Here is a 24,678-nt window from a genome sequence, read left to right as displayed (position 1 = left end):
ACCACAAGGAAGACCCAGAAAAAGGTGATTTGAGACACTGAAGGAGGACACAAAGAAGATCAGCGTCAGCTTGGAAGACTCACTCAACAGGAATCTTTGGAGATGAAGAACAAGGATCACTGATCCCAACTAAAGGGGCAAAGCAAAGGAAAAGAAGATACGGCAGACTAATATAGGTCTGTATTATCTGAACACCTCAATCTTTAATGTATTTATCCTCCCAACACCCCTGTGAGGTAGGGTACTATCACCACCATTTTACAGACAGGGAACTGAGGCACCAAGAGGCTAAGTGACTCGCCCAAGTTCCCACAGAAGACTATGACAGAGCAGGTAACTGCACTCAGATCTCCCAAGGCTTAGCCTAGTGCCCTAATCACTAGACCATCCTTCCACTCCAACTCCAGTACATGTGCCACCTCGAATAATGGCTAAAGATTCCCTAACTGACTGAAAGTTGAGGATCTTGGTAACAGCTGATTAATGCACAGGAATTGCTGCTGTCCTTGAGGATTTTTGGAGTATTTTGCTGAGGAGAGTGAGAAGTGTGGATGAGAACTGTGGGGCTGCCATTCTCTCTGGCTCTAAGGAGTTCAAGTCACACACACACACTTTTATGCCATGCTGTAGAGCTGTGGTCTCTAACCTTTTTACATACAAGGTAACTATCTGAATTTAAGTGCAACCCAGGATCTACCCCGCCCCTTTCCTGAGGCCCCACCCTGCTCACTCCATCCGTCACTCACTCTCCCCCATCCTCACTCACTTTCACCGAGCTGGGGTAGGGGTTCGAGTGCGGGAGTGGGGTGCAGGAGGGGGTGAGAGGTCCAAGCTGTGGGAGGGAGTTTGGGTGCGGGAGGGGGCTCCAGGCTGGGGCAGAGCGTTGGGATGCAGGAAGGGGTGCAGGTTCAGGACTGGCACAGGGCTGCAGGAGGGGGTGCAGGTTCCCACTGGGCAGCGCTTACCTTGGGTGGCTCCTGGTCAGCGGGGCTAAAGGCAGGCTTCCTGCCTACCCCGGCCCTGCGCTGCTACCAGAAGCGGCTGGCATGTCCCTGTGGCTCCTTGGGCATGGGGGCATGTGGCTCCGTGCACTGCTCCTCTCTGCAGGCACCACCCCAACAGCTCCCTTTGGCCTCAATTCCCTGTTCATGGCCAATGGGAGCTGCGGGGGCGGTGCTTGCAGACTCTAGCAGTGCAGGGAGACTCCCTGCCCCCTGGGGCCACGCCACCACAGGGACATGCCAGCCACTTCCAGGTCCAGGAGTAGCACGGGGCCAGGGAGCCTGCCTTAACCCCGCTCGCCGCTGGACTGTTAGTGGCCAGAGATCACAATTGACTGTCAGAGGCTCTAGGATCAACCAGTCGATTGTGATCTACCAGTTGGTGACCCTGCTGAAGAGAGACTGTGAAGTCATCACCTTAAGAAGATCAGAAGGAATGTGTAGGTGTATGTTCTAAGGAAGCGTTTTTCAAAGTTCGGGTCATAACCCAGTACTGGGTTATGGCATGTCAGGCACTGCGTTGCTCTGCTCAGCACTGCCAACCAGGACATTAAAAGTCCTGTTGGCAGTGCTGCCCAGCTAAGGCAGGCTATTGCCTACCTACTCCGACACTGTGCTGTGCTCTGGAAGTGGCCAGCAGTGGGTCTGGCTTCTAGGCAGGGGGGCCACAGGGCTCCGTGAGCTGCCTCCACCCTGAACACTGGCTCCACACTCCCACTGGCTAGGAACCGGCCAATGGGAACTGGGGGGGAGGGAGGTACTTAGGCGCCTCCACCTAGGATCCAGACCTGCTGCTGGCCACTGCAAGGGAGCAACACAATCCACGGTGCCAGGACAGGTGGGAAGCCTGACCAGGAGCCACCGGAGGTAAGTCCACACCCCGAACCCTGTGCCCCAATCCTCTGCCCCAGCTCTGAACCCCGCCCCCGAACCTGAAACCCCTTTCTGCACCCCAAACCCCTCATCCCCCAGCCCCACCCCAGAGCCCTGACCCCCTTCTGCACCCCAACCCCCTGCCCCAGCCCAGAGCCCCCTCCCCCACCCTGAGTCCTCATTCCTGGCCCCACCCTGCAGCCCTCACCCCAACCCTCTGCCCTAGCTCTGAGCCCCTCCCATACCGCAAACCCCTCATTCCCAGGTCCATTGAGTCACAGGCATCAATTATTTTCTTCAACTGGGTCCCCATAAAAAAGTTTGAAAACCACTGTACTAACGTACATCCCAAAATAAAAATTTAATTACAACAGAATGGTGAATCTTATGTGGAAAACACCAATACAGTTACCACATAAAAACAAAATTATTCATAAGTATTTCCAGTGCTGGTTGTATGTGTTTATATACATGAAATCTTTGTTCATTAAACCTGAGAGACTGTCATACAATAGCCTAAATTCCAGCTGCCATAGGAGGAAAGCGATGCAGAAAGTACTACTGGCAATTCTTTGCCACCAGTTGCTAGGCCTTAAAACTGCCTTTGTGCATGAACATCTAACAAAGTCTTTTCGCGCTGCTGCAGGGTATGAAGGTCTTGCACAGCAATTTTCTGACAAATTGGCACATGACTATTTTGCAAGCCATCTTGCTACTCTCTAGCCTGAAGCTCCTTCAGAGGGTGCTAGCTTAGTTAGTAGTACTATTATCCAGGAAACCAGGTCCTGATATTTAATCATGCAACTGCAGAGTGTTCCTTATCTGTGACCACAGCTGTCAACTCTAATGCCAAGTGAGCAAGAGAAGTGGGGGGGGCGCAAAGGGGAAAAGAACAGCAACATCTTAAGTTTTGCTAATAGCAGCAGAAGCTGTGCCAATGAATGAATGCTCAAAATTCCACGTACATGTATGTGTGTCAATTTTCACAGCTTGTGTTTGTCATGCTGTCTGGAGTGGCTCACAACCATGAGTGCCAACCTCAGGGCAAACTGTCAAAAAGCAGGGAAGAGACACCAAACTAGTTGTATGTTCTATAAAAAGATTTCACCAAACCAGTAACAAGTATTAACTCCTAAAGCTCTCCAACAGTCGTACCATGGAGTCACAGACAGTCCCCTTGGGCATTCCAGTTTATCTTGCCACCCAGGCAGGCTGGACTCTGTGATGGATGGTCACTTCACCCCAAAAATCACAATAATATTCAGGTTACAACCAGTCCCAAAACACCAGTCACTTCTTTCAGGTCAAGTGTACTCAGATCTCAAACGAATGACCATGCCTGTAGCCAATCCTGTAATAAACTAAAGATTTATTAACTAACAAAAGAAATTAGAGGTTTACAAGGTTAAAACAGGAAACATACATACACCAATGAGTTACAGTCATAGATTTAAAAAAGCTAACATAAGCTTCTATAATAAGCAGCTGTATACGTCCTTTAGGGCTGAGCCATAACATGCAGCATGGGGATCTGTTACTTATGTTTACAAATTTTTGCCCCTCAGAGTCCAGACAGCATAAAGAGACTCAGTTTCTCCTTTTCAGGGATTTTTATCTCCTTCACTCCAGAATCCAAGCTGATGGGATGAGTTCATCCCCAGGCCTCCCCTTCTGGAGGGAGTGAGGAATACAATCAACAAGATTTCCTCTCCTTTGATGCTACATAATGCCTCATTTGACTTCAATGGGTCATCTTGTGTGCTGGACAAGCACTTTAATTAATGCTTCTTCTGTTTGGTAAATTATATAATTGCAGAGGTTGACAATGCAAACACTGAATATGACTTTATACTATGGGATACAGATATTATAAAAAGTAGGATTAATACATGCAGCATCCTACAAGCAATTCCATAAAGTCTAAACACTGAACACATTCTTATATCTATTTTAAACTATACTAACCCACAGATAAGCCAGACTGGCCAGACCAGCTATGCATTAGTCAGTGTGTTCACTGAGGCCTGGAGCACTGGCATAAGCTGGCACCTGGTCTGCCAGCACCACAGTGTTCGCTTTCAGAGAGCCCATGTATAGTACTGTTCGTGCACTCTAAGTGGTAACAGAGAGAGTGTGTGTTACTAGAAAGGCAATCAAAGCATTTTTCCTCATTTCAAAGTTGTAGTTACTACTGTGGCTCCATATTCCCCTGTGCAATCTCCCTATAGAAAAAGGAAGAACACACAGCTCTCGGATTGCAAAAAGACATTTTAGTAGCACCTGTCTGTGTGCTAGGTGTTATGCCTAGACAATGGGGTCTTGATCCTGAGTGGGGCCTCTGGATGCTGCCATGATATTATAAATAGCTTTAGGAAACTATAGCATCGAAGATACAAGGTCATTAAAAATAATCTCCCTATTTACTTTTGTGTTTAAAAGAACATTTCCCTCTGCTGATTTGAATACATCAAAAAAGTGTTGTTTACATGGAGCTTTACAATATTATGAATATGTATTTCAGCAACAATAGTGTGAGAACCAGAGGGTCTGCAATACCTGTCTTTCCATCAAACATGTAAGAATCAGATATTGGCATGGTAGCATTTGCAGAATTGGCAAATGGGAATTTACATTTTTCATAATTTGTCCATTAACCTACTAAGTAACCTGTAGTAGTTCTCATGTGTATGGCTGGCCGGGCGGGCTGGGGGGGGAGGGGGGGGTGTCGCATGAAAAAAAATAACCATAAAAAAGAGTAGCATTACTTGCATTTCCAGTGACTGCACAGAACAAAATGAAGTACATTATAAACTGAAGAAATTTTTTTGCTAGTAAGAAACAATTTTTCAGAAAGACATTTTCAGCATTGTCAATAGTCTCTTGACTTCAGTAGTGAAGCACTATCCCAGTCAAAGGAAAACGAAGTATTTTTACCCATCTGTATGTGGATACAGCTGTATAATTTGCTACGTTGTCAAATGCTTTAAATTACTATAGTGTAAGTTTAAGTTCCACCATCACCAGACAGCCTGCTATGTCACATTTTCTCAGACCAGGTAGGGCTACATGTAAAGTTTTGCCAGCCTATCTATTCCATTAAGGATATGAATTTTTATTTTTATTTTTAAATTTAGCTATGCTAGCAAAAACCCAAATGCAAAATGTAATTATATTGGCATAAAAGGAGCTTGTGCAGATCTAGCTTGTTTTGTTTGGGGAACAGTTATAAGCTATGTTAGCAAAAGCATTTTTTTGCCAGCATTAGCTGTGTCTGCAGTAGGAGGGTTTGCCAGTATAGCTATGATGGCAAGGCTTTGAAGTGCAGACAAGGCTTCACTGTTAAGGAAGCCAACAGAAGACTTAAATGAGGCACTACAACCATTCCTTAACTACAGATATAGGCGGTAACACCATTTCCCATCCTGTGATCCACAGAGATCGACCAGCAACAGAAGAAGCAGAAAGAGAACATTCAAATGTTGGTAGCAGAAAACAGTTTAATATAAAAGACTCGAGCACAAAGCATATTTACAACATTTTGCCATTGCTATGAAGAGAGACAGTGCAAAACACACCAACCTTCTGCTTACTGCATTGACTCTCCAGTGAGCACAGAATCCAACTCAGTGTGTCTGACCTGAGGTTCAAAGCCCTCAACAAGTGAGGGGGGAGCGGCTTTATCTACCTGAGAGATGAACTCTCCCTCCTCAACAGCTACATGTGAGGATGGGAGACAAGTCTCACAGGAGAGGGACCTAGAATATGAAATGGACTTCTCCAAAGGCAAAAAATGACCACATAGGTCTTATCACGTCCAGCAACAAATACAGAAGATATTTGACTTACGTTTCCCTCAAATTATTTTTTAATTCTTTCCCTCACTCACACAAATCAGATCTATAAATTAATCAAGCCTTCCTAAAGGCTGGAAAGGAGGAAACATTTCTCGTTTCAAATTCTTGGCGGATGCTCAGATACTATGGCGATACAGGCTATAAATTTAGCTAGCTAAATATAACAAAGGAACTATACTATACTTAAGATGCATTGATTAAAAATAGTGTACTTACAGCCTCCCATGCCTTTCATCAAAAAACTACAACCAACCAGCGATGTGAACTGGACTTGTCCTTAATCGCAAATATTTACCTGTTAATGAGTCTACACATTTTGGATTTAGCTAATAAACTGGCAACAGAAAGAGTTACAAACGACGCATTTAAAAAAAGGAAGTTCTGAATTTCATAACCATTACTGACACTGATATGACTCAGGAAATACGCAATACTACAAATTTCAAAACACAGTAAGAGCATCCAGGGAGTGGGAACTGGAGCAGAATTATAATTAAACAATTATACTTTAAGGATTTGTAAAAAAAACCCAACAACTTAAGAGCTGTCTATTAGACATCACAGAAGATCTCATACAAAGTTCAACTCAGCATCCTGGGCAAATTTATCTTGGTAACTACGTTCTGTTTGACTTAAAGTTCTGTCCAATTACAGCTATACAGATTATACTGCCCTTTCTTAAAAGCCTGGTATGCAGTGTTGCTTGTGAAAAATGACTACAAAATACAGAAGAAGTGGTATTTCAGTTTATAAAGCAATTAGGGCTCTTTGGATGACTTGAGTTAGGGTATTAGCTTATTCTCTTGTTACTTCCATTTCCAGGCTCACATTTTAAATATTGAATTTATATCCAAGAAATAAGTGCAGTGTCTACACAAGCCAAATTACCCTTCAGCAACTAGCTGCGACCAGTAAATAGGACAGCCCTATATTTTCAACTGTTTCATTCTTGTGTCTTATTTTTATGTAATTTGTACTAAAATCAGTAGTATTTGAATCCTCTATTATGTATTTCATTCCTGCAAAAAGCTAACACAAACAATCGGTCACTGATGTGACCTCCCAATTCTTTTCCTCTTTTGAATGCCAAGTATTCTACTAAAGCTGTAGTGTTATTACAACGTTGTTTTCAGAAGATTCAATGATCTGCTGGCCTAAAATGTTCCTACAGCAAGCCATGCTTTCAACTTAACATTCCCTCAAGGTCACAGGCTTCCAACACACCCAAGTTGCCAACCCTTATAGAACAATCCTATAGAATTATGTGGAGATGAAACCAATAGGTTTCTAAAGAAATTGTTCTAAAAGACTATCCTCTCTATAGAACGTCTGTAAAAATCTATTTATAGAATTTGTTCAGGCATGCTACATAAGGAAAGGGACGTCCATTTCAACAGATTTCCACATGTGCAAGGTGTATATTGTACCTAACATACTGTAGTGAACACTCAGTGTAATATACTACTTCTGTCAGACACAGTCCTGCTCTTTCCTTGAAGCCCCACTGTGAAACATTGGCACTCTAACATTTGCTTTCATGAGTAGAACCTACACAGGCAACAGCCATAGGTAAGGAACTTGAACAGACAGAATGGTGCCAGCTCTCACAATGTTTGCCATTCTTCTCAAAGCCTCAGTTCCTGGTTTTTCATTCACAAAGTATGAAGCTGAATGGAGCTTAAAGTTGAACAAGTGAAATATTATTAGCCCCCCGGGGTCTATTCTGTCCACGTGTCCGAGTTGCTTCCTGTCTAATTCCCTGCATTATCTATTCCACTGTTATCCCATCATTAACAGTCATTCCAGGGAACACTGGCCCTCTGATTCCAATTTCACTGATCATAATATACCAGGAGCTATGTGATTATGTGAAAATTTCAGCTTGCTTTTAAAATGCATTTTTTTCAGTTGTGGAGAAAAACTTGAGAACATGACCCTGCTAAAACCTCAGAAATCAAAAAAGTAAATAAAAACAGAGCCACAATATGTTTTAATGACAGGTTTCAGAGTAGCAGCTGTGTTAGTCTGTATAGGCAAAAAGAAAAAGGAGGACTTGTGGCACCTTAGAGACTAACAAATTTATTTGAGCATAAGCTTTCGTGAACTACAGCTCACTTCATCGGATACATTCAGTGGAAAACACAGTGGGGAGATTTTAATATACACAGAGAACATGAAACAATGGGTGTTACCATACAGACTGTAACAAGAGTGATCAGGTAAGGTGAGCTATTACCAGCAGGAGAGCAGGGGGAGGAACCTTTTGTAGTGATAATCAAGGTGGGCCATTTCCAGCAGTTGACAAGAACGTCTGTGAGGAACAGCGGGGCGGGGGGGGGGGAAGGGGCGGAGAAATAAACACGGGGAAATAGTTTTGCTTTGTGTAATGACCCATCCACTCCCAGTCTTTATTCAAGCCTAAATTGTAACCAGTTTGCAAATTAATTCCAATTCAGCAGTCTCTTGTTGGAGTCTGTTTTGCAAGCTTTTTTGGTTGAAGAATTGCCACTTTTAGGTCTGTAGTCTAGTGACCAGAGAGACTGAAGTGTTCTCTGCCTGGTTTTTGAATGTTATAATTCTTGACGTCTGATTTGTGTCCATTTATTCTTTTACGTAGAGACTGTCCAGTTTGGCCAATGTACATGGCAGAGGGGCATTGCTGGCACATGATGGCATATATCACATTGGTACATATGCAGGTGAATGAGCCTCTGATAGCGTGGCTGATGTGATTAGGCCCTATGCTGGTGTCCCCGGAATAGATATGTGGACACAGTTGGCAACGGGCTTTGTTGCAAGGATAGGTTCCTGGGTTAGTGGTTCTGTTGTGTGGTGTGTGGTTGCTGGTGAGTATTTGCTTCAGGTTGGGGGGCTGTCTGTATGCAAGGACTGGCCTGTCTCCCAAGATCTGTGAGCGTGATGGGTCATCCTTCAGGATAGGTTGTAGATCCTTGATGATGCGTTGGAGAGGTTTTAGTTGGGGGCTGAAGGTGATGGCTAGTGGCGTTCTGTTATTTTCTTTGTTGGGCCTGTCCTGTAGTAGGTAATTTCTGGGTACTCTTCTGGCTCTGTCAATCTGTTTCTTCACTTCAGCAGGTGGGTATTGTAGTTGTAAGAACGCTTGATAGAGATCTTGTAGGTGTTTGTCTCTGTCTGAGGGGTTGATTTTTAAATAATTTCAAGATTATATTTTTAGGACCGGACATTATTTTGTTGGGTTGGCAATACTGAGACAGACCAAGAGATGAAAGCAGTGAACAGATTTTATGAAACCCTGTGTCTCTAAGAACTGCAAACTAGCTGATAAGCAGTTCTCCAAGAACTTACTGCTTATATATTCAGATAAATCAGAACTAGGAAGGCCATTTGCAGTGGTTCCATCTGGTGATGCCCAACAGTTACCTCCATTTCAAAGGATGGAAGCAGGAAGTACCAGGAACCAAGACAGCATTCCCATATTCTCTCAGCTAAGCAGATTCCTGTTGGTTTACTGGTCTATGAAACAGGAGGGTTTCCTGAAATCCAAGAACTCATTCCATGATCAACAAGAGTTGTCCCTGAAATCATAGCTGGACCACGTTACCCTTTGTACAGATCATGCCAAAAAAAGAATATGTACTATATCTAAAGAACCCAGTCAGTCAACGATGGATTCACAATCTAATTATTTTTCTCTGTGCCTTCACCAAGAAATCTGCTTGCACAGAATGCTTATCACATGACATTTATTAGCATTCCTGTTTTTTTCTGCAACTCCTACTAGCTGGCATCTCATGTGACAATAGTAAAGAATAAAAGAATGAGTCACTTCTAACACAAGGAATTCGTCAGAATAAGCAAAACACTATTATTCCCCAAAACTAAACTACTTTCTGTCATCCCTGATGAAAATCTTGATCCAGAACACTCCTTCAGCCCCTTTCTTGTAGGCTTCATGCCACATATTTAAGGAAACAGTATACATAATGCCTTTTTTAAATAACATTTTAGTTCTATAAAACTTCCCTTTGCTTCTTAAGGCATGGACAGTAAATTCTTCATCCCACCCTGGTAATTTTACGTTCTGAAAGGAGCAATAGTGTGTCTCGCACAATAAATAATAAAACATCACTAAAAATACACTTGTTACACTTTGAGTTAAATTTGGTTTAATCACGGTCATTGCTAGAGTTATTGCTCACATCAAGAACAGGGAGGAGTGATTCCATCTGAATGCATACAGACCAATATCAGTGCTATACCACAGTTATCTGAAACAAAGTAATGCTTCAACATCTCCTATACAGATAGTACACTTTATATTCAAGCTTATTTTATGTCACTCATGACATTCAAATAACTAAGGTTGTACTGTTAGACAATATCCATCTTTGGCTCCCTCCCTAATCCATTTTCATTGCACCAATTTACATTAATTGGGTCTCAAGATGCTCATATACTACAACGACTGACATGATATAACCTAGGTAGAACAGAATCTGAGATCTAAATTTTAGATCTGTTCTTCAATGAGGCTGTTTATTGCAGTAGCAACTGTAGGCCCTAGTCAAGATGGGGGCCTACTTGTACTAAGTGCTGTACACTTATATACTAGCAGTCCCTTGTCCTAAAAATCTTACAATCTAAGTAAGCAAAAGAGATAAAAGAAATATTGTCTCTATTTTAAAGATGAGAAGACTGAGGCAGAGATTAAATAACTTGCCTGAAGTCACACAGAATCCTGAAACAGAGCCATTAATTGACCCCAGGTTCCCAGTCCAGTAACTTAACCAAAGACCATCTCTTCCACCAGTCCACAATTGACTTTGATCAAGCCAGTTTTTCTACGCATGAGTCTGCCGTGGTAGCTTTAACATTTATATAGACAAGCAAGTCCTTGGTAAGGGTTTCACATGGATTACCAGAAATGTCTCTTTTCGTATTTCAGGTTCTCTGTGGTGATACGTCCATTCTTATGTCAGTTATACATTCCCACAGCTCTTAAGTCGTCTTCCAACTCCCCTTCAACTTACTTTTGAAGAGTCCTCTTTTCATTTGGTTTCATTGCTACTTTTTATTTGTAAGCATGAAATAATTTCTTTTATTTCACCCAGATGTGTTTTCCACTTCTCTGTTAAAGAAGTTCTTGCATCTGGAATCTCCTTTTACACGGACTGCTTAATCTATTGGAAAAAGTCCTTTTCACTTTATCTTAAAAAAACACAAAACCAAAACTGGTTTACAGCGGGGATGGGGACTGAAAGGGTTGGCTTACCCACTGCAGAAGTATTTCAAGTTTTGATACTTGAAGATTCTCAGTGAAGCTTCATTTCAGTTAGATTGTCAGAGTGATGATTTGATGACTAAACAACCTTAGCCTCATATTAAAGCTGGCTACCACAGTCTTGTCCTTTGTCCCAGTTCTGTAAATGAGGCACTGAGCCAGCATATGTTGGGAGTTCAAAAACTTGCCAGCTACAACACCTGTGGTTTAAATGGGCTGCTGTGCAGTACCTGTTCAAGAGCACTTTCTGCTGTCCTTCCAGGTCAACTTAATTTCCTCTTTATTTTCATCTGATTCTTATGATCATACCTTGACTGCACACCAGGGACCAGTTAGAGAGAGATGGAGCAACTATATTCTGCTTCTCTCTCCTATATTTTATACAGTGTTCAGTGTTAATTATCTGGAGTGTACTCCCTTCCCACTTTCAAATTTCCTCCTGTCCCTTCCCCGTTATTGTGTCACTTCCATTATCCAACTGTATAAGATTTTGGTTACTTTTTTACCCCATCCCTCCATCTGTTTAAAAAAACACCTCAGTCACACATGATTCAATACAGCCACTAAACTGCCCCTCAGCCCCCCACATGAATGTTATGTCCCCACCACAGCCCTACAGAGGGGGTTCAGCATCTTTAAAATGTAAGATGCATGTAGCTGGGTAAGTTAAGGCACCCAAGTTTGAATGTTCTGGCCTCCATTTTCCAGGCTGAATTTAACACCGTGTTTTTCATGACACCAACAGGGACCTCCACCATCATGCAAAATGTTCATCAACACAAGCAAAAAATTAACCTCAAACGTAGCAGAGATCAAAATACATATTGTGGATGAGGACAGTGTCTTTTGGTTTAGGTTATTCAACATTTACATAAGTTGTACTTTTAAATGCAATTATTTACATAGCATTATAGGTCCAATACATAGGTCAAGCATTGAGATCTTAGCCTTACATGTAAGTGGATATGAACACTACTACAACAGTGTACCTAGATCTCTAGCATTGAAAGACAAGACTAAATAATGGATCGCATTTTAGCATTTAAAGCACCTGACTGATGGAGTGCCAACAAAATAAGTTTAACAAATGAGTTTGGTCCAACAGGTGAACCAGAATAGAAATCTATAAAACAATAAGCCATCCAGTAGAGGGCAGGGGAACTCAACTCACATGTGTTAGAATTCATCCTAAGAGAAAAGGAGTACTTGTGGCACCTTAGAGACTAACCAATTTATTTGAGTCTAAGGTGCCACAAGTACTCCTTTTCTTTTTGCGAATACAGACTAATATGGCTATTATTCTGAAACCCATTCTAAGAGAGTTTCCATTTGCCAGTATTTCTCCAGAACATATTCTAGAGAGTACTCATTATATAAAATATACCCAATATAAACTGATGGGTACCTTGCAAAATGGGGCTCTGGTTCATGAGTGGGACTCCAAGGTTCTACTGCAATACAAATAATATGGTGTATAAACAATTTCCTTTTGAATTTTATAGGACTTAATAATTAAGAAAAATGTAACAGGCCTGCTCAAAACAAAATCAATACCATCCTAAAAAAGCCCACACATCCCTTCCAATTAAAGTCTGATAAGAGACAGGCTCAGAACCATACCCTAAATACCAGACTGATTGAAAATTGCTTCCCTTGCTGGCCCAGGGCCAGCGGGCTTTCGCTACACTGCAAACACCACACCACCAGCACACAGATATTTATATCTATATCATTTTGTTGAAGCATCTAAACTGCTCTCAGCTGCCACAGTGGAACATGGGGACAGAGCTGGCCTCTTAGGTATCCAGGTCCCAAGCTATTCAGGCCTTTATAAATCTAAGACCCCGCCTTGATTTGCACATGAGAGCAAATAGTGAGACAATTTCTGGCTACTGATTCCACTTGAGTTTCCAGGAACAGTCAGGGATCTCAAAACATCCCCAATGTGTGAAATGTGAAGAAACTTCCTCAATAATGGCAGCTGGAACCACCCCAGCTATTTAATCAGCATCTCTCCTCCAGTCCACATCATCTCAATCTTTTCTGGAAGAAACTTCAACTCATTTGTTCTCATCGACACCCCAGCTTTGGTCAGGCAACATGAACACAATCTGATGGAAATGAAACACTGCTACATATCACCTGGACAATGACACCAGAACTCAGAATGCCTTGCTATCTCCTTCAGCAGCCTCTCATGCACATTGGCTAGAAGAGGTGACCGATTAAGTGGGTGGGTTGGTTGGATTTTTTTTTTTTTTTTGGTGGTGAGGGGAAAGGGAGCAGAAGAGGGGAAATCTTCCAGGATCTCCACATATGATAAAATACATCTAGAGATGAACACAATTGCCTTTTCTCCCCCTTCAATAAAGGCAATATTTAATAAAACTAAAAACTCCATGTTAAACAGCCATATTTTGCCAGAATTTACCAATGTCTATGGCATAAGGTTGAGGGAAATTAAAAAATGGGAATTGCCAGAGGTTCTCATGCTCAAGTTTTTCTCCTGAAGGAAGAAAAAACCCCCATACATTTAGGTTTATCTTCTAAACCACTTTGCAAAACATCCTGTAAAATGTTGAGGTTTGACTTCTGTACTATTTGCCTTTTTTATCTTCACAGTAGAAGTGCTTCTTCTCCAAAGACAGTCAAATTGTTTCTGCTACTTACACTGTACGTGCTAAGAGCCAGAGTTCAGTGCATTTTAGGAAACAGCATTTTTCTCTATATAATTTTAGTTATATGCCATTGCCCCATCATCCAACTTGAACCATCATAGGCAAGAGAAATGTGAACTTGTAAGAATACAGTATTAGTGGATTACACAAGATTTCAAATATAAATGTATCCAATCCACCAGAAGTGGCTCAGAAATTTAACTCCCATTGTCTACTTTGTAACAGGGCAATTAGAAGTTTGAAAGCCAAGTGAAGAGGAAGAAAAGCAACAGCAAGTGTTCAGAAAGAAAGTGGAGCTTTGATAAAGCTGGACCAAAGCAACAAGAAGAGGAATCCATGTGTCGAAGCTGGAGCAACGACAAGAACTTAACTATACGAAGCTTGCTTTGGTTTTAAAGAAAGCCCCTTCCATTGTATTACCAACCACGTACAGTCATGCCCTGGTGGCATTCTAGCAGTGGTGTAGGTACCCTAATAGAACAAGTGTACCACAGATGGCTCAGAAAAACTGAAGCACTTGTACTTCTTAGTTTAAAAAAATTTTGAAAGCTTGCTAGCTAGAAGGCTGATCCTTCTAAAAAATCCTTACTATGGCAATGGGTGTAGAGCCAGGCCTAGACTCTGATCCTGTCCCTTGAGGAGTAGTACGGATGGACAATGCAAGAGAAATTATAATTCTGCCATTTGGTCACCTGTTTTTTCCATTACAGCAAGTCCTGGAACAGCTGGCCCTGTTGTTGCCATGCTCACAGCTACATACACTCATGACTCTGACTCATAATTTTGTAGGACAAACATTACTTTTCCCTCTCCTTTTTGGCAGCTTTTTACAGATTTCATGGTTTACAACTGCATCTTACTTTTTCATTTGAAGAAAGCCGCATGTGGAGAATAAATATTAAAAATCTATTCCAAACTAAAAGGTCTCCGATTTCCTCACCACTATATTTACTGCTAAGTTTTTTGTACTCTACATAAAAAAATACCAACTACAAATGGCACAGAAATAAAGAAAGTTTTGCCTGTTTCCAATAATTTATTTTATTCTCCATGGAATTCACCTGTTTTATGTGTTGCTGCCTCCTAAATCTGTCTACCTCTTGTCGGTGAGATTTAATTGTTGAAGGGGGGACAGAGGGATCTTTTTTTAAAAAAAAAACAAACCTTTTCCACAACTGTAAGAAATAAAAATTGTCTGTGCAGTAATACTCTGTTGCCAAAGTTAGGCAACTAAATCCCTATTTAGGCCCCTCAGTGGCCCAATTTCCAGAAGTGAGAACCTGCAGCTTCCATTGAAAGATACCTGCTTTTGTAAATTTTGGCTTCAGTATGTACATGTCAATATTTTACTATGTTGCATTTCATTTGGCACCTGGATACTTAATTATACAGAAAAAAGAAAAACACATTTATCCAAGAATGAAAAATTTCCATCTTTAGTCACCAGCTTGAGAGGCACGGACACCAAAGTGGGGACTGGAAACTGGGATCTGCAGCCTTGAAATAGAATCAGAGAAACATCTTTGTTTCTCAGGTCAAGTAACTTGTGAGAACACCATTCCTAGAGAAGAAAGATGTACTTCTGGTTAAGGGACAGGATTGGGACTCAGGCGTTGAGTTCAGTTCCCACCTCTGACACTTCCTATGTGACTTTGGGCAAGTAAAGTCATGCTCTGCCTCAATTCCCCATCTGTAAAATGGAGATACTACTACCTCCTTTATCTGTCTGGCCTATATTACTTTTAAGCAATTTGGGACAGACACTGTCTCAATGGGAGCTTGATCTCAGTTTGGAATCTACTGAAATACAAATCCTTCCCGTATCATTGCTCTATACTAATAAGTCTTTTACAAATACAAGTACAATCAGAATATGCCATCCATGCCAGAATGATCTAACAATCTAAATTAGACAAATAATGACAGTCTCTGGGACAGTTGAGGGGAAAAGTGCAAAAAGAGGAAGAATTGTTCTCGTCAGAGGATCAAGACCAGACTATTTGTAAATGTGTGAACTTCCTGATTTTTTTGACAGTGAGGGAAGAGCGTTTTTTTTTCTTATTTGTTGATGAGAGTAAGAGGGAAGAAAGCAGGAAGATCAAGAGTGAATATTACAAAATTTTCCTCAAAGGTGACTTAAAAGAAGGTAGAGTGTCCAAGTTTAATAGTTTTACTAATGTGCAGGAGAGTTCAGGAACTCTTTGTGGCCTACTACAGTAAATTACACGGGTCATGAACTCACAGAAGCAGAGGCCTTTGTATACAGCTGAAAGTTTGGAACTTTCTAGTAGAGAAAAATATAAAACATATTCAAGGTAACTTATTGACACTCCATATGCCCCTGGTGTTCCACGGTAATTAGTGATCTATTATCACACAGTGAATTAGATTCTGCACAGGATTTTTTGTTTGTTTGTTTTTTTTCTTAAAAAAAAACCCAAACAAACTAATCATAGAAGTGTAGAGCTGGAAGGAACATCAAGAGGTCAAGTCCAGACCCCTCTGTAATCCTTGACCATTCCTGACAGGTATTTGTCCCACCTGTTCTTAAAAACCTCCAATGATGGGAATTCCACAACCTCCCTCGGAAGTCTGTTCCAGTGCTTAACTTCTCTTACAGTTAGAAAGTTTTTTCCTAATGCCTAAACTAATTCTTCCTTGATGAAGACTAAGCCGATTACGTCTTATCCTACCTTCGGCGGACACAGAACAATTAGGCCCCATCTTCTTTATAACAGCCCTTAACATATTAAGGCTGTTCTTAGGTCTCCCTGCAGTCTTCCTTTCTCAAGGCTAAATATGCTCACTTTTTTTTTTTTTTTTTTTTTTAAATAAAACCTTTCTTCATAGGTCAGGTTTTCTAAACTTTTTATCATTTCTGTTGCTGTCCTCTGGACTCTCTCCAATTTATCCACATCTTTTCTAAAGCATGGCGGCCAGAATTGGACACAGTACTGTTAGGCTATAGATATTCAGGCCTGTCTGTAAAGGCCTATACTCTAAGAATTTAGGTGTATTCTTATCACTTAGCTAGTTATAGAGGTATAAAAGAAAGAATCAAAATCACTGTCTGCCGGTGTAAGGGCCTTCTCTTAGTGTGACAGTCTGAGGCCTTGTTCTTAGGCTAAGGCCTTTGGCTAAGCAGCAGAGGCAGCCATAAGCTGGGAAGCAAACTACCCATTCCTATTGAGCAAAGTTGGAAACTGCCATAAAGATGGCATTTTAAATTTCCCTATTAAAATCGGACTCATTCATTAGTAAATCAACTGTTTTTTGCACTCTCTAGGCAGGGAATTAGCATGGTAGGAAGACCAATATTGTTTCTAGGTAATTTATATATTATCTGTCCTGAACATAAAAAGCTTGATGTTTCCATAATGCGCAAAAATACTTGCACTGGCCTACTGGACCTTTGAAATATTCCTCTTCTAGTTCAATAGTTACTTTTCACATAGAGATTAACAAAAAAGAGCAGAGTTCCATAAACATGAATCTGGAGGCTCCAACAATACATATACCATGGACTCTCTAAACATCAGCTCATGCATCCAGTTTCACTCCTGCAGCATCTTGAAAGTCCTACCACAAACTGAAAACACAAGTCATATGATTTACAGTTATTTATTGTGCATGCTCTGAAAAGCTTTTGCATCAGGCGGCAGCACATAAAAGGCTCACAGTCCTATTCTTGTTCAAGGAAGGATTCCAATTGAAATCAACAAAAGCCACTGGAATTATTTAAGCAAGTAAAGCAAGCAGGATATGACTCAATGTCTTTGCTGCTAAAAGAAAAAAAGTTAAGTGGAAAAAAAAATCTTCACGTTCTTACAGTTCTTATACCCAAACCCCAGACATATCCCTATAAAATAGTTCAAAAGTTTTAAGTTGTTAGCAACAGTTTGCTGGTGATATTCATATTAGAAGGTTCTAGTGTACACTGGTGGCTGATGTTTAAACTATTAGGTCATCTAACCCCTCACAAACTAGCATCCGCCAGCACCTATCAACTAGAGTTCTCTCCACCGATATCACCATTAGAGCTGCACTGGTGATGGCAATTGTGGGAAATTTTAACAAAGGAGTCTAGCACAGGCCTATGCTTGGTCTATACAAGAAAATTAAGTTGGCTTCCTTACGTCGCTCAGGGGTGTGAAATATCCACCCCTCTGACAGGCATAGTTAGACCAATCTAAACCCTGGTGCAGACAGTGCTAAGTTGATTGAAGAATTCTTCTGTCAACCTACCTACTGCCTCTCAGGAAGGTGAATTACCTACACTGACAGGAGAATCCCTCCCAGTGGCGTAGATAGTGTGTACCCTCAAGGGCTGCAGTGATACAGCTGTGCTGCTATAGCATTTTAAGCGTAGACATACCCCAACTCTTGTAAGGCCTGATAGTACACCTGTTGAAGTAAACAGCCCACAGGCATAAATGAGAACAGGACAGCCCACTGAATAATAAGAAAGAAGAGTTGGCACTAGGCGGTGGCTCTGGTACCATTTTAGGTCTACAGTAAAGTCAAATCTATATTTGAGACTAAATTGCAGAAGAGCATGATGAATTATTTCCTATAAAATATAGTTATTTGTTTATTAGTGGATTACACACACACACTCTCAAAAATGTAAGTTGCCTTTTAGGAATCTATTGCAGAAATTCTGCCTATGAGTCATATGGCTGCTTTAAAAAAAATGAAGGGACACAAGAGTCACTATTTCTGAGTACTTGACATATGCATCCAGAAAGTGTAGAAGGAGTCACCTAAAGATGTTAAAATCAAAGATCAAATGACTGACACCTGATTCCTGCAATAATCAATTTAAAATGCATTGCCTTGAACATCTTATGGGTGAAGAGAAGTGTAATGAAACCAAAGAACATCAGATCCACGCATACAGTGGGCAACATTTTGTCTAGTCACACCCTTGAAACTAATGGCTACATTGTCCCTTATTTTAAACCTTTAAAATATGTTTACGAAATGCTTAGTTCAGCCTATGAACTTTTAGCAGGCATCCAATTGGTTATATTCTTAATTAAAAGCAACTGAACACTCTATATGTTAATAGTTCTGAAAGAGAGTCTTTCCATTCCATCTCCTCCACTCGCACATGTGCATGCATGGAAGCGAGTGGCAGGGAAAAAAAATTATTAACTCTCTCACTGAATGACACCACTTGTCACATTAGGAATTCAAGACCACTAGCATCAAATGTTGCTATGAAATCCTAATGTCTATATAACACGTTTTATCAGTGGTTGAAGAAAAAAAAATACTTAAATCCCCATTTGACTCTGCCCATACAAGGTCCTAGATCTTTGCTGTTGATGGTTATTACAATTATTTTACAGCACCTCTCTCAGTCACTAAGAAATATAGTAGACATGATCAAAACATAATAACTTCATCCTAACTCTATTATAGAGATCAGGCTGGCTGATACTATTCATGGGTGGTCAGACAAAAACCTACAGGCTGTGTACACTTTCTTCTGAAAAAAGATACCAAGGTAACCTTTCTTGAAATTAATGAGCTGCTAGTGGTTTGCTTTTTCATCTACCTGAACTCCTAGCACTGCAGAATATGCAACTCATTTGAGCCCCAAGAATGATGATTTGGGGACAGCATACGTCTAGGGACAGCCATGAATGAAGCTATTCTGAAGAGATCAAATATTCAACATTGGTGAGGCCTCATCTGGAGTACTGTGTCCAGTTTTGGGCCCCACACTTCAAGAAGGATGTGGATAAATTGGAGAGAGTCCAGCGAAGGGCAACAAAAATGATTAGGGGACTGGAACACATGAGTTATGAGGAGAGGCTGAGGGAGCTGGGATTGTTTAGCCTGCAGAAGAGAAGAATGAGGGGGGATTTGATAGCTGCTTTCAACTACCTGAAAGGGGGTTCCAAAGAGGATGGCTCTAGACTGTTCTCAATGGTAGCAGATGACAGAACGAGGAGTAATGGTCTCAAGTTGCAGTGGGGGAGGTTTAGATTGGATATTAGGAAAAACTTTTTCACTAAGAGGGTGGTGAAATACTGGAATGCGTTACCTAGGGAGATGGTAGAATCTCCTTCCTTAGAGGTTTTTAAGGTCAGGCTTGACAAAGCCCTGGCTGGGATGATTTAACTGGGAATTGGTCCTGCTTCGAGCAGGGGGTTGGACTAGATGACCTTCTGGGGTCCCTTCCAACCCTGATATTCTATGATTCTATGAAATAGAAATAAATGAGGTTTGGAATTACTATTTTCTGCTTTGCTAGGTGGTCAGACTACATTAGGAAGTGGTTAGCAAAGCCTTGGACATCCACATAGTACAAAGTAAGTATAGGCTATATATATATATATATATATAAAAATAAAAATAAAGTGTTTACCAGGCATTTCTTTCCTTTACTATACACATATGCACTTACTGAAGATATCAAAAGACTAACACGTGCACAAACGCACAAGCTATGAAGAAGAAGGATATGTCAAGGCTGATAGATAGAAACCAAAAAAGGGAGATCAAGTTTGAAGGTCTCTCTTGAAAGTGTAAATGCTTGCTGTGCATTTTCAAGCTTAGGCCAAAATTATCTTTTATTAAGACATTTGGAATACACTAAAGAAATTGGTACTTTTTAAAAAATGGAATAGCACATCCTTTCAATAGAATCTTTTTAATTTGACAGGAACAGGGAGCTAAGATACAATGTGGCACTTTTTAAATTATTTTTTGTTGTGCAATGAGACAAAGAAAAAGCAAGCTAATGACTAAATTCTCTCCTCTGATGGCTGTTTGGGGCGACTGGAAACCTCCAGTCCAGTGTACACCCAAAGGCATATTTTGCTGACAAGTATTTTTCTTTATAAAAAGAAAAGGAGTACTTGTGGCACCTTAGAGACTAACCAATTTATTTGAGCATAAGCTTTCGTGAGCTACAGCTCACTTCATCGGATGCATACTGTGGAAAGACAGATTTTGGTCTATGTTACATCTCTAACGTATTCAAGTTACAGCTTCTTTACATGCAAAGCATCTCCTCCAGCCCACCAATCCCACCACATCAGCGGCAGCCATTTTGAGGCCACATGCAGCCTCTGACATAGATACAGAGTGGATTCTGTGCAGGTCCAGGGTCGAGTGGCAAGAGGCTCAGGTTTAAACAAAAATCCCTCTCTGGGGTTTCTGCTTCATTTCAGGAATGGATTTAAACAAAAAAGCATAAACTGGCCCAAAGTCTTGGACTTCATGCTTACCATCAGGCCTGCCAAGCGTTACGCATCGGGCCTGGCAGACAGTCATGACGGTATGTTTCCCATCCACCCAAAACATTGCAACAGCCCTGCTGGAATCTCGCACATCTTGCAAGGTGGTAGGGACTGATTATACCTCCTGGCTGCCCATAATGCACTGCAAGTGCCGCAAATGTGGCCGCACCAGTGCGGACACACTACAGCACTTTCCCTACTGTGCTCTACGAAGGCGGGTTTAACTCACAGTGCTCTACGTCCACAAGTGTAGCCATGCCTTGAGTCAGTTTCAGCCCTCTCTTTTCTACTCTTCTTTCCTCCCAGGCTCTCCCCCTTTGGTATGCCCTCATGTACTGACTGCCCTGCCCATATACCCACTCAAACTCCCTGGATCGCCTGTACACACATCAATCCACATTCTGCTTCCCCACACCTACCTCTCTGCCCTTGTCCACACCTCTGCTCCACTGGCTTTACAAGAAGTTTCAGTGTGGGGAGAGGAAGCTTAGAGCATCCTTTAAAGGTCTTAGATCACCTCACAGGAAACAAGGGAAGAGCAGAATCTGCTGAGCAGAGTTTCCCCATTCTATCCTTTTCATTTCCTCATGAGAGAGGGAGTGGCACATGAGATAGCTCATTTTCACTCCCTTCCCTACCAGGCACACAATTGCAGAGGGGTGGCCCCTGAATGGTACTGCAGTGAATGCACCACTGAGCCCTTATAGATGCAGGAACCTTCACAGTATGCCCAAATAAATTTGTAAGTCTCTAAGGTGTCACAAGGACTCCTCATTCTTTATGACAGGTTTCAGAGTAGCAGCCATGTTAGTCTGTATTTGCAAAAAGAAAAGGAGTACTAGTGGCACCTTAGAGACTAACCAATTTATTTGAGCATGAGCTTTCGTGAGCTACAGCTCACTTCATCGGATGCATCCGATGAAGTGAGCTGTAGCTCACATTGGTTAGTCTAAGGTGCCACAAGTACTCCTTTTCTTTTTGCTCATTCTTTATGTTTAGTAGAGAACTCTGCTTTCTCCTTTTATTCCCCTTTCCCTTTAATAACCCATTTTGCTGCAAACTATAGTTAATGCCTGTGAGATTTACAATTTGACCCCAGATTGTTAGTATCTTCTGGGTCACAACTGAATAATTCAAAAGCTGAACATTTCGGATTATTTTTCCCCTCTTTCCACCTACTGTCCTCAAAATAATCCCCAAATAGCAGCTGGCTTTTTCACTAGGAACTAACAACTGACTTTTAAAGATGTGTAAGTCAATGTGGCATAGAAGTGATGTGAGCATTTCAACTTGCCTGCGTAGCCAGACTGCACCAAGCCATTTAATATTTGGCACGTAAGTAGAAGGTGAGGGATAGGGAAAACAACATAAGCCAACATTTTCAGCAGGGTCAATGATTAAACTCGTCCTCTGCAGTCAGCTAAAGTTTCTCTGTTACTGTGTACTTACACAAGTGAAACAAAATTTGGCCTGGCTTGGTCCTTTGTAGTTTACAGAAACTAGAGTAAGCACAACAAAAAAATTGTATATTCTTGCTAAGCAATTGTTCTTCCGGTGGAGGGTAAACAAACACAACAAATCTTCCCACCACCCTACCCCCCACACAAGAATATTTCCTGTTCAGAATTGACTCATCTTGCGCTTTGTGGTAAAAATAATTTCTTATGGCACGTCTATGCTGGCAAAGTTACAGCACTGGCAGTTACAGCGCCACTCAGAGTGCTGAAGGAAAACCGCTGTTGTGCATTTACACTGTCAGCTGCCTACGCAATAGTGTGTTCACAGTTGCAGCACTTGCAGTGGTATTTGGAGCGGTGCACTCTGGGCAGCTATCCCACAGAGCACCTCTTCCTCTTCTGCTGCTAACAGTTATAGGAAGGTGGAGGGGGTTGCCGGCCATCCTGGGTCCTGTCCCAATGCCCCGTGATGCATTGTTTCATATCCCAGAAATCTGTGCTTCCATCCGCATTTAGCACCATCTTTCAACAGTTTGTGTACTGCACAGCCTGTCTCTTCAGGCTGCAGGAATGGATCCCAAACTGCAGATCAGTATGCCATTTGCTCTGACTAACACGTCAGAAGTGTCAGTGGAGTTGTTCTTTAAACCACAAAGGCAAGAGGACTGCAACATTGATCTCACCACGTGTAGTAGCTACGACATGAGATTGTTTGTGCCATTCATGGAGGTGCTGACCACAGTGGAATGCCACTTTTGGGCTCAGGAAACAAGCACTGAGTGGTGGGATCACATCGTCATGCACGTCTAGGATGATGAGCAGTGGCTGCAGAACTTTCGCATGAGACAAGCCACGTTTATGGGACTGCGTGATGAGCTCACCCCAGCCCTGCAGCGCAAGGATGAGAGAATGAGAGCTGCCCTTTCGGTGGAGAAGCATGTGGTGATTGCGCTGTGGAAGCTGGCTACTCCAGACTGCTACCCATTGGTTGCTAACCAGTTCGGAGTGGGAAAATCAACCATTGGACTCATGTTGATGGAAGTGTGCAGGGCCATTAATTGCATCCGGCTCCAAAAGTCCGTGACTCTAGGCAATGTGTGTGACATTGTGGATGGTTTTGCACAAATGGGCTTCCTTAACTGTGGAGGGGCAATAGATGGCACGCATATTCCAATTCTGGCACCAGACGACCTAGCCACAAAGTACATCAATCAGAAGGGGTATTTCTCAACGGTTCTCCAGGTGCTTGTGGATCATCGGGGGGATTTCACAGACATTAATGCAGGCTGGTCCGGAAAGGTGCATGACACATGCATCTTTTGGAACACTGGCCTGTTCAGGAAGCTGTAAGCAGGGACTTTCTTCCCAGACCAGAAGATCACCGTAGGGGAAGTCGAAATGCCCATTGTGATCCTGGGAGATGCCGCCTACCCCTTAATATCACAGCTCAGCAAGTGAAGAATGACAGTTGAGTGTGCTTTTGGCCATTTCAAGGCCCACTGGTGCTGCCTCTGTGGGAAGCTGGACCTGGCCGATGACAATATTCCTATGCTTTTAGCCATGTGTTGTATGCTCCATAATATTTGTGAAGGGAAGGGTGAAAGCTTCACTCAGAGCTGGACTGCAGCAGTGCAGCGCCTGGAGGCTGAGTTTGAACAGCCAGAGACCAGGGCTATTAGAGGGGCACAGTGCGGGGCCATAAGGATCAGGGATGCCTTGTGGCTTTCAGCTTCAAATTGCTGCCTCTAATGTTTGTGGCTATGCTCGGGAGTGCGGTGCTTGCAATGCGAGGAGGTGACTGGTGCACACGATGCAAATACGGGGGTTTAACATAATTGTATGCTGCTTTTCAGTGCTCTTTTTGCTTTCACTTAATAGAGTAAAGATTGCTTTCAAACCAATACAATTCTTTTATTGAAAGACAACCACCAAAGGAGAGAGTTAAAGGAGTGTGCAGGACCATGAAAAAAATTCGTCAGCAGGTAGGGATATGGGAGAATGGAAGGAATGGGGAAATGGAAGGTCTCAAGAGGAAGAGGGGTCCCGGGACAGCTACAGATTTGTATATGTCCAGGGACCATACCAAACCTCCTACTTTGGAGTACAGTGCAGAGGGTGCCGTACTTCAGCAGGGCCAAACTGCAGATGGATGGGTGTTGAGTGCAGTAGGTACTGGGAGTCCACACTGCTGGTCTGTGAGGAGTGGAATGCTGTGGTTAGAGAGTGGAGCCAGAAGGTTGATAAGACTGTGTTGGCGGGGGCGTGCGCGCGCGTGGGGGGGGGATGCACGGGAAAC

At 42.1% G+C, this 24,678-nt stretch overlaps 1 protein-coding gene across 2 annotated transcripts in view; it reads right to left on the bottom strand.

Moving 5' to 3' along the window:
- FGD4 (FYVE, RhoGEF and PH domain containing 4) overlaps positions 1–24,678 on the bottom strand; it is a 186,309-nt gene that overhangs the window by 118,158 nt on the left and 43,473 nt on the right. Inside the window, exon 1 of one of the 2 annotated variants that reach the window (XM_073321787.1) lies at positions 5,945–6,011. The exons of the other annotated variant lie outside the window; for it this stretch is intronic. Coding sequence (XP_073177888.1) covers positions 5,945–5,963 — 19 coding nt within the window. The 5' untranslated portion in view covers positions 5,964–6,011. Of the gene's footprint in view, positions 1–5,944; positions 6,012–24,678 lie in introns of those variants that run through there. 2 annotated transcript variants of the gene reach the window in all.

The sequence above is a fragment of the Lepidochelys kempii genome, chromosome 1 (genome assembly GCF_965140265.1).
Source record: "Lepidochelys kempii isolate rLepKem1 chromosome 1, rLepKem1.hap2, whole genome shotgun sequence".
Classification (NCBI taxonomy): domain Eukaryota; kingdom Metazoa; phylum Chordata; order Testudines; family Cheloniidae; genus Lepidochelys; species Lepidochelys kempii.
Note: the sequence above shows the minus strand (reverse complement) of the source record. Positions and strands in the feature narration are given on the sequence as shown.